Source organism: Platalea leucorodia (assembly GCF_965183815.1).
Source record: "Platalea leucorodia genome assembly, chromosome: Z".
NCBI lineage: Eukaryota > Metazoa > Chordata > Aves > Pelecaniformes > Threskiornithidae > Platalea > Platalea leucorodia.
The window spans coordinates 12,022,235-12,032,484 of NC_138858.1; the positions used below are offsets into that span (position 1 = coordinate 12,022,235).

The 10,250-nt window shown below is 60.6% G+C and overlaps 1 protein-coding gene across 9 annotated transcripts; it reads right to left on the reverse strand.

The window, feature by feature from the left end:
- Positions 1-509: 509 nt before the first annotated feature.
- On the reverse strand, positions 510-6,410 carry LOC309602471 (uncharacterized protein). 9 transcript variants are annotated; one of them, XR_014230665.1, is made up of 11 exons: positions 6,197-6,410; positions 4,801-4,929; positions 4,130-4,227; positions 3,744-3,870; positions 3,396-3,578; positions 2,522-2,719; positions 2,292-2,400; positions 1,840-1,886; positions 1,525-1,596; positions 1,193-1,386; positions 510-787 (listed from the first exon to the last, which is right to left on the reverse strand). XR_014230665.1 is itself a non-coding variant. In XM_082336059.1 (9 exons), the coding sequence occupies exons 5-9, from the start codon at positions 2,703-2,705 to the stop codon at positions 1,316-1,318; spliced, it is 483 nt and encodes a 160-aa protein (XP_082192185.1). In that variant the 5' UTR covers positions 2,706-2,719; positions 3,396-3,870; positions 4,130-4,227; positions 4,799-4,929; positions 6,197-6,410; the 3' UTR covers positions 510-1,315. The 9 variants fall into 8 exon arrangements, 4 of the variants coding, with proteins under 4 accessions (XP_082192185.1, XP_082192184.1, XP_082192186.1 ...); XR_014230666.1 differs by having other exon boundaries at positions 510-1,386; XR_014230667.1 differs by having other exon boundaries at positions 510-1,386; positions 4,613-4,929.
- Positions 6,411-10,250: the final 3,840 nt, after the last annotated feature.

The window sequence follows — 10,250 nt, forward strand, 5'->3', positions numbered from 1 at the left end:
TGCCCGCGGCACACGCCCAGGACACACTCCTGCCCGGGATGTGTTGTGGGGAGCACCACCGCTCACTGGTTCGCAACACACACCCCACCCAGGGTGCCAGGGGCCACTGGCAGGTACCACGATGATGCTCACACAGCTCATATGAAGGACTGTCAAGACGTGTCTTTGCTGGCACGTGCACGTCATCCCAGACTGAAAAAAAAGCCTGGCAAGAGACTGGTTGATTGCCCTCTCTTCCAGCAGTGTGCTCCTCGACCTGCTGCTTCCTAACAGAGAGGGGTTTTGGAGTTGTCCTGTGCAGGGACGGGAGTTGGACTTGATGATCCTTGTGGGTCCCTTCCAACGCAGGACATTCTACGATTCTATGATTCCTCAGCCAGGAGAGCCTTCGGGCTGCCCCTCAAGCTCCAGGCTGCACCGGGCACCGGCATCCCACAGTGCGGGAGAGGCAGCGGCTGACTGGAGGCTGCGCCGGGGCAGCAGCAGCAGCCGAGGTCGAGCAGACCCCAAAGGCTGCAGGATGGGGACTTCCCAAGAGGGCCAGGGACAACTGCAGCTCACAAAATGGGAGCCGAGCACCAACACCCACAGAGGGGGTCACAGACCAACGCAGAGGTCCCGCTAGGCCTAGTGAACACCGTGGTACTTGTAGGACGCAGAGGAGAGAAAGTAGGAAGCCGAAGCGTTGTGCTGGCAGCACGCAGCTTCTCAGGTGTGCTTCCCCGGGGCTGCCGGGGGCTGGAAAAGCCTAGTCCAATCTCCTCCGTGAAGATTCATGGGGACAGGCCTTTCACACACAAAAGAGGGAGGAAGCATGACAAGGTGGGAGCTGTCGCGGGGCAGGCAGCCCCTGCAAACCACAACAATTTATTGGTTGGTTGGACGCAGCAGCACAGCTGCGAGGGCAGCGCCGGTGGGCCTAACTCAAGCAGAGGCCAGGGTTTTAGGTGGATTTGGGGACATGGCGCGGGGAAAAAGGAGCTGGGGCCCAGCAAGCTGCATTCGGTCTCACAGGACAGTTGCAGGCACCAGGACGCGGGTGAGATGGCTTTGCACCAGCACTGGAGGACTACCAGGACACGTCCTTGCTGGCACAAGCAGGTCGTCCCAGGCCTTGGGCTGCTCCCAAGGATGCGAAAGAGGAAGCTGGAGCTTGATGAGGGAGCAAATTTGAGGGGGAGCCATAACCCACCACAAGCTAGATGAGGTCCTGCTTCCAGTGGCGCAGGACTGAGCCTCAAGAAGGGGCTGTGGGAAGTGCCATCAGCACTGAGCCTCGGACGTCCAGCCCATCTTCTCCTCTCCCTCACTGCTCTCACTGTCTCCTGGGGACTCCAGGACAGGCAAGGGCTGGGGCAAACGGCTCTCCAGCCTGGCCACCTTTCCCTGTGGAGACCAAGGGCACGCAGGGCAGAGGCTGCTGCGTGTCCTCGGCAGCGTGAGGAGCTCACGCCATCACTGCTGCCACTCTCCACCCTCTCCCTGCCAGGTGTGGGAACAGAGGCGGGGTGATCCATCTCCTACCTGCATCTTCTTCTGCCAGATGAGTCTTCTTGATCACGCAGTACTTATCCGAGTTCTCATAGGGCTGGAGCTCTGGGAGGACAACACGACAGAAACAGCCTGAGGGACCCAGCCAGCAGCTGCTGGAAGAGGCACGCGGAGGAGGCTCCGGGCTGGGGATAGCAGCTGTGGGACACGCTGCTCTGGTAGGTCGGCCAGAGCCAGCTGGGCTGCCTGCCGCCACCGCAGGATGCCAACGGGCTCTCCTGCAAGAGGCCTGCTCCCCTCCCAGCTCCAGCCCGAGCCCTACAGCCGTCTCTGCGATGGGGACCCTACCTGTGTAATGATCCTCCTCGGCTTTGCTGGCCAAGGCCTTCCTTTTCCTGGGAAGGCAAAGGGCAGTCCTGAGTCGGGGGAGAGGCTGACGTGGCCCAGGGCCCTGCTGAACCCAGCGGCAGAGGCATGGAGGGCTCCGCACACCCTCCCTCTGGGCCCTCGCGAGCTGGCAGGCATTGCCCATCAACACCCCAGGGGACGGCAGCGGCAGCGGCAGCAACAAGGGAGGGGGTCTCTTAGCACCCACGGTCCCTGCCCCAGCCCCGAGGAACATGCTTGTGAGCCCCAGCCGGCAGCCCTACGGCTGACCTATGGTAGGACCAGCCAGCTGCATCCTCCGCGCCTGCAGAAGGGTGGCAGCAGCTGGGGGAACCCCCTCTCCATCCCCAGCCACCCCACAGCACAGCATGGCCTGAGGCACAGCAGCGACTCCAAGTCTCCACACTACTCACCTGGACAGCACAAACCACAGGATCCCCGCAGACAGGGGGACCAGCAGCGACAGCGCAACCACCACCGCGACCGCCGACCCAGGCCACGGACCCAGCGGCTGCCCTGCAACTAATGCACAGCCAGGAGTGGGTGCCGCAGCCTGGACCGTGCACCAGCAATGGCCCCGACCTTGGCGCTGTCGCTCCCAGGGAGGCCACCTCAGCCAGACACAGGGCACAACAACCATTACCCGAGACGCAGCTTTGAAATTCCAGCAGCGACGCAGCCCCAGCACCAGCCGCCGTGAGGCCCTGCACTGTCACCGTGTATGTGCTTCCAGGCGCCTGATGAGGTGGCGTGTACTGAGTGACAGACTGGTTCAGCGACACCTGCTTGAACTCAAGGAAGCTGCCATCCTGCGCTCTCCTGGCCATGTGTCACATCCCACCTGAGGAGGAGGCGGGAGGAGTGACAAAGATTCACAAATCCTCTCGGTGTGGATTAAGGTGGGCCAACACTCAAGGTCCGTACACAAACACCAGCTTTAATAGAAAGCTTCTACAGTGACAAATATTGAGTACAAATTTTTGATACCTGCCAACCCTCTCACAGTTATATTCACCCCAGCTATGCAGTTTTACACAAAATCAAGGTAGGCTATGCAGTACTTGACTTCTATTTAACAACTTTAACAACTTAATCACCTTAGGAAAAGTGAGAGAGAAAGAGAGAGAGAGAGAGAAAAGAGAATCACTAGTCCTGGATCCAGCGTTGGTCCTGCCAAAAAGGGTATTGGTGAGGGAAGAAGAAGAGTGAGGAGAAGTGAAGGTTCTTATAGAGATGTTGATTCTGCACAGGGTGCTCAGTGACAATAATTCCACAAATCACGCACGCACGAGCATGAGCATGAACGTAAACATAAGTACCGGTACACACATGAGCACCAACACACACAAACTACAGCACATTTATCAGGCTACATGATTACACTGTTGGTTTACTGTATTTAAATTAGCCTCGCTTGCTATGTAAATTAGCACACATGCTCCTTTCAGGTGTGGGGGGGCAAGTCTTTCTGGTCCTGAATTGAGTGGGTGGTCATGATCTCCCCTCGCCACATTTACCTTTCACCTACTTTCTGCAGTTTTATCTTCTCTGGCCACTGTCCAGTCTTTGGTGCCAAGATGTTCACTTTTGTCGCCTTGTTAGCTCTTCTTCAAGGTTAGAGCCGTTAGTTTTCCACAGTTTGTTATCTTTTAGCTCCCTCCCAAATTCCTTTCCCAAGGCTCCAGTAGTTAGTAGTTTTGCTAATTGGAAAATTACATCAGTGACCAGTCAAGCCAAGAGGAGCCATACCAGGACTGTCCCCCAGGCAGTGGGTGTGGGGGGGAATAAGACGCTTCACAGACCATGGGAAATGGGGCCGAGGCAAGGCCGTCCTGGTCCTGTCTCCACAGGACTCCCTCCCTCACCCTCACTCCTGGGTACCGTCCGGTCCTGGGTCCTAGCGACCGTCGCTCTGCAGTGTGGTTTTAGCAGCAGGCTGTTTGAGACATCTTGTTGTTTTACACTAGCAGTTCTCTCCACCGTGATGTTCAGCTAGAGGCAGGACAGGGAGCTGGTGGGGAGCAGCACCGAGTTCCCGCTCCTGCGCTGGGCAGCTCTGCGCAGAGGGGCTGCTGCTGCTGGCTGGGGAGAGGAGGGGAGCCGACCCCACCAGAAACACCAGCAGTGGAGAGCTGGTGGGGCCTGGCCCAGGGGGGCTCACGCCTCTCCTCGCCTGCGCACACAGAGCTCCAGGCAGGGAGGCGCCTGGCAAGGTGAGGGGGACTGCGGGGAGTCTGTGGTGCCCTGGTACCTGGTATCCGACGATCTCCCCTTTGCAGGAGGGCAGCGCCTTCCACCTGAGGGACCCTGTGCTGGGATCCAACCACAGCTGCTCCGGTTTGTCCGGCACTGGAAGCACAGGAGGACGGGTCACGCCTGGGGCTGGCGAGGAGGGGCTGAGCCCAGCACAAGGTGCAGGCAGCTCTGGGCCCAGGGCACAGGCTCAAAGGGACTGGCCACAAAGGGTTTGTCCCTGACAAAGGCTGCATGTGTCACAGCAGCAGCAGCAGGAGCAGCAACAGTATGGTGAGGAAGGGGAGAGTGAGGAGGGGATGTGCTGTGCTCCAGGGTCCTGCACAGCCCCTTCCCCTGAGCCCCACAGGCTCCAAACAGCCCCGATCCCAGAACCATCACTGCAGGCTGAGCTGCTGCGCGAAAGGCACAGTTATGCACCTGTCCTACCTGTGACACAACCCAGGACTGTCCCTTCACACCTATACTGGTGCGCACATACCTGTTTCCTCAGTCCTAACCAACCATGAGAAAAGGATCGTGCTGGGGGGCAGGGAGATGGTGACACTGTAGTTGGTAAAGGGCTGCAGAGGGACCGAACGCGGACCCAGCCACCTCTGCTGTCCCTTCCACGCCAGACTACTCTGTATACAGGTTTCCCATAACTGATGGACGGGACTTCTCTCACACATTTGACGTGGGTGAAGGATGGCTGAAAACCCTCAGGACAGCTCAGCATCACTTCTTCGTTCTCCTTGTAATTGTCCTGCTCTGGTGCCAGCCGGAGTCTCGAGTCCCACTGGGGCCTTTGGCACGTTGCTGGCAGAGGTGAAAGTGGGTGTTAGTTGGGGTGGGAGGTGATGAGGAGGTGGGTCAGGGGTAGGTGGTGGGGTACCAGCAATCCCCAGCGATCCCTCCAGCCCCTGAGGGGAGAGGGACACGGGGATGGAGGTGACACATCCGTCTGCCAGGATGTGACCTGCAGGCAGGGCTCGTTGGTAGGAGGCTCTCCTTGTGTACCTGAAGCGTGAAGGAACACTCCTCCGTGAACCTCCCCCATCCTTGTGTATTCCCTCCTCCACAGCCCGCAGCAGGGAGTTGTCCAGGACAATCAACCCTGCACCACGAGACCCCCTCCAGCCACCGTCCACCAGCCCTGCTGGGGTGCATGTCCCTCCAGCCATGGCTCATCCCTCCCACCGGGATCACAGATGCCCCTCTTACACTTCTGGGGTCCCTGCCGTGGCTCAGTCAGCCCCTCAGCCACTCTCCTCCTTCCCCACGCCACCGTGCAGCGGGACATGGGGATGAGCAATGCAATTCACGCCCCCTGCTTTACCACAGCCCCTGCCCCTTTTCCCGGGCACATCCCCTCCTCACCACATTCACCGTCCCCTGGGCTGAGCAGGCACCGCCTGTCCCAGCAGTTTGCTGAGCGCTGTGAGGGGAGGCTTTGTGGCAACCATTCCTGCAGGCAGGGACGCTGGCACCTGGGAAGGAGCACTTCCCTCTTCCAGCCTCTGCAAGAGGCTCTGGGAGGCCCCCGAGTGCTTCAACGGCAAACTTGCTTCTCCCAAAGGGGCAGAGAAGGGATCTGACAAGGTTCAGACCATCTTCTGAACAGCCATGAAGGAGCACAGGCGTGCTGGGCAACCAGCCACTTACGGGCAGGCTTTGCTCTCAAACAACCCTGGTTGCAGAAGGCAAGAGATGCCCAGCTGAGCACCGCAACCAGCAGCTCTGTCCCACTGACACACAGCCACCACCCACCCCACGCCCAGGCACCCAGGCGCTCCCCACGCCCAGGCCCATCCAGCTGCCAAAGCGGCAGCAAGTTCCTGGCTGCTCTGCTCTCAGCAGGCACAGCGTCCCTCGGGCACGCCTGGGCACAGGACACGTCCAGAAAGGGGCAGCCCTGCTCCCTGAAGACCCTTCCCCTGATTCACGGTGCATGCGTTCATTCACGCCTGATTCATGCCTGCAGCCGCCGGGGAGCCACTGGCAACCCGGCTCGCTGCAGGGCATGACCCATCCCCGACCGACCGCAGCACAATCTCCCCAGGGCAGAGGAGGAACCGCATCTTACCTGTTTCCCGGGGCACTCCTTGGACCGTGGGATCAGGTTCTTTCTGGACCTCTGCTGCCAGCAGAGATACAAGCACCAGGAGAAAGCTCAGAGCCACCAACTGCAGGGCCATGCTACCGTGACGTCCCCAGGCAGGACTGAAATCTCAGCCCCACTCGCTGCCTCTGAGCCCAGGCATCTGTAGCTGACTGCAAGACTTGCAACCACAGGAAGGAAAGAGACACATGAGGACATCTCATGAGATACAGGAGGAGGCTTCCCCTTTCAGGAGGGAACCTCCCAGCAGTGGCAGCGCTGCTGCCTTTGGCTGCCTTTTTTCCCCAGGCTCTGGTACTTAACAGAAGCACCCCTGCCACCAGGATCCCAGGGCTTCCTCCAAAACCCCTGCTAGTGACCGGGGTGCATTCCAGAAGCACCGCTCCCATTTCTGAGGCAATGTTCACCTGCTTCCCACCGCCACTGCATGGGTTTTAGAGCTGGGCTGAGTCACTGCGCTTCCCCTCCATGATGCCAGGAGATGGAGGACCGTTGAGAAAGCACGTAAAGAGCTGCCGAGGAGCAGCGATAGGAATGGGGGTGTGAAGCTCCTCAAGCAAAGGAGTAGCTCAAGGCCTGAAAGAGTCCTTGGCCCTTCTGAAAGACACACTCAGCCCACACCCTCTCTCCTCCTTCCCTGCTCCTCCATCCCCACCTGCCTCCTCCTCCTCCCCCTCAGCCTGGCAGCACTCTCCTCTGTCCCCAAGGGCACAGACCACCCTGTCCTCCAGTGCCAGCTGAGTGCCCGAGGAAACCCTCCGAGCTACGAAACCACCCGCCTTACTCCTCAGCAGCTCCTGCTTTCCTCTTCCTCCAGAACCTCCCGTGGGCCCGCCTGGGATGGCTCAGATCCCAGAGGGCTGCGGGATCACCCACAGGGACCGCGGAGGAGCAAAGACCGTGCAAAGGCCCTCAGCTTTGCCCGCGGCACACGCCCAGGACACACTCCTGCCCGGGATGTGTTGTGGGGAGCACCACCGCTCACTGGTTCGCAACACACACCCCACCCAGGGTGCCAGGGGCCACTGGCAGGTACCACGATGATGCTCACACAGCTCATATGAAGGACTGTCAAGACGTGTCTTTGCTGGCACGTGCACGTCATCCCAGACTGAAAAAAAAGCCTGGCAAGAGACTGGTTGATTGCCCTCTCTTCCAGCAGTGTGCTCCTCGACCTGCTGCTTCCTAACAGAGAGGGGTTTTGGAGTTGTCCTGTGCAGGGACGGGAGTTGGACTTGATGATCCTTGTGGGTCCCTTCCAACGCAGGACATTCTACGATTCTATGATTCCTCAGCCAGGAGAGCCTTCGGGCTGCCCCTCAAGCTCCAGGCTGCACCGGGCACCGGCATCCCACAGTGCGGGAGAGGCAGCGGCTGCTGGAGGCTGCGCCGGGGCAGCAGCAGCAGCCAAGGTCGAGCAGACCCCAAAGGCTGCAGGATGGGGACTTCCCAAGAGGGCCAGGGACAACTGCAGCTCACAAAATGGGAGCCGAGCACCAACACCCACAGAGGGGGTCACAGACCAACGCAGAGGTCCCGCTAGGCCTAGTGAACACCGTGGTACTTGTAGGACGCAGAGGAGAGAAAGTAGGAAGCCGAAGCGTTGTGCTGGCAGCACGCAGCTTCTCAGGTGTGCTTCCCCGGGGCTGCCGGGGGCTGGAAAAGCCTAGTCCAATCTCCTCCGTGAAGATTCATGGGGACAGGCCTTTCACACACAAAAGAGGGAGGAAGCATGACAAGGTGGGAGCTGTCGCGGGGCAGGCAGCCCCTGCAAACCACAACAATTTATTGGTTGGTTGGACGCAGCAGCACAGCTGCGAGGGCAGCGCCGGTGGGCCTAACTCAAGCAGAGGCCAGGGTTTTAGGTGGATTTGGGGACATGGCGCGGGGAAAAAGGAGCTGGGGCCCAGCAAGCTGCATTCGGTCTCACAGGACAGTTGCAGGCACCAGGACGCGGGTGAGATGGCTTTGCACCAGCACTGGAGGACTACCAGGACACGTCCTTGCTGGCACAAGCAGGTCGTCCCAGGCCTTGGGCTGCTCCCAAGGATGCGAAAGAGGAAGCTGGAGCTTGATGAGGGAGCAAATTTGAGGGGGAGCCATAACCCACCACAAGCTAGATGAGGTCCTGCTTCCAGTGGCGCAGGACTGAGCCTCAAGAAGGGGCTGTGGGAAGTGCCATCAGCACTGAGCCTCGGACGTCCAGCCCATCTTCTCCTCTCCCTCACTGCTCTCACTGTCTCCTGGGGACTCCAGGACAGGCAAGGGCTGGGGCAAACGGCTCTCCAGCCTGGCCACCTTTCCCTGTGGAGACCAAGGGCACGCAGGGCAGAGGCTGCTGCGTGTCCTCGGCAGCGTGAGGAGCTCACGCCATCACTGCTGCCACTCTCCACCCTCTCCCTGCCAGGTGTGGGAACAGAGGCGGGGTGATCCATCTCCTACCTGCATCTTCTTCTGCCAGATGAGTCTTCTTGATCACGCAGTACTTATCCGAGTTCTCATAGGGCTGGAGCTCTGGGAGGACAACACGACAGAAACAGCCTGAGGGACCCAGCCAGCAGCTGCTGGAAGGGGCACGCGGAGGAGGCTCTGGGCTGGGGATAGCAGCTGTGGGACACGCTGCTCTGGCAGGTCGGCCAGAGCCAGCTGGGCTGCCTGCCGCCACCGCAGGATGCCAACGGGCTCTCCTGCAAGAGGCCTGCTCCCCTCCCAGCTCCAGCCCCAGCCCTACAGCCATCTCTGCGATGGGGACCCTACCTGTGTAATGATCCTCCTCGGCTTTGCTGGCCAAGGCCTTCCTTTTCCTGGGAAGGCAAAGGGCAGTCCTGAGTCGGGGGAGAGGCTGACGTGGCCCAGGGCCCTGCTGAACCCAGCGGCAGAGGCATGGAGGGCTCCGCACACCCTCCCTCTGGGCCCTCGCAAGCTGGCAGGCATTGCCCATCAACACCCCAGGGGACGGCAGCGGCAGCGGCAGCAACAAGGGAGGGGGTCTCTTAGCACCCACGGTCCCTGCCCCAGCCCCGAGGAACATGCTTGTGAGCCCCAGCCGGCAGCCCTACGGCTGACCTATGGTAGGACCAGCCAGCTGCATCCTCCGCGCCTGCAGAAGGGTGGCAGCAGCTGGGGGAACCCCCTCTCCATCCCCAGCCACCCCACAGCACAGCATGGCCTGAGGCACAGCAGCGACTCCAAGTCTCCACACTACTCACCTGGACAGCACAAACCACAGGATCCCCGCAGACAGGGGGACCAGCAGCGACAGCGCAACCACCACCGCGACCGCCGACCCAGGCCACGGACCCAGCGGCTGCCCTGCAACTAATGCACAGCCAGGAGTGGGTGCCGCAGCCTGGACCGTGCACCAGCAATGGCCCCGACCTTGGCGCTGTCGCTCCCAGGGAGGCCACCTCAGCCAGACACAGGGCACAACAACCATTACCCGAGACGTAGCTTTGAAATTCCAGCAGCGACGCAGCCCCAGCACCAGCCGCCGTGAGGCCCTGCACTGTCACCGTGTATGTGCTTCCAGGCGCCTGATGAGGTGGCGTGTACTGAGTGACAGACTGGTTCAGCGACACCTGCTTGAACTCAAGGAAGCTGCCATCCTGCGCTCTCCTGGCCGTGACGTTCAGCTAGAGGGAGGACAGGGAGCTGGTGGGGAGCAGCTCCAAGCTTCCGCTCCTGCGCTGGGCAGCTCTGCGCAGAGGGGCTGCTACTGCTGGCTGGGGAGAGGAGGGGAGCCGACCCCACCAGAAACACCAGCAGTGGAGAGCTGGTGGGGCCTGGCCCAGGGGGGCTCACGCCTCTCCTCGCCTGCGCACACAGAGCTCCAGGCAGGGAGGCGCCTGGCAAGGTGAGGGGGACTGCGGGGAGTCTGTGGTGCCCTGGTACCTGGTATCCGATGATCTCCCCTTTGCAGGAGGGCAGCGCCTTCCACCTGAGGGACCCTGTGCTGGGATCCAACCACAGCTGCTCCGGTTTGTCCGGCACTGGAAGCACAGGAGGATGGGTCACACAT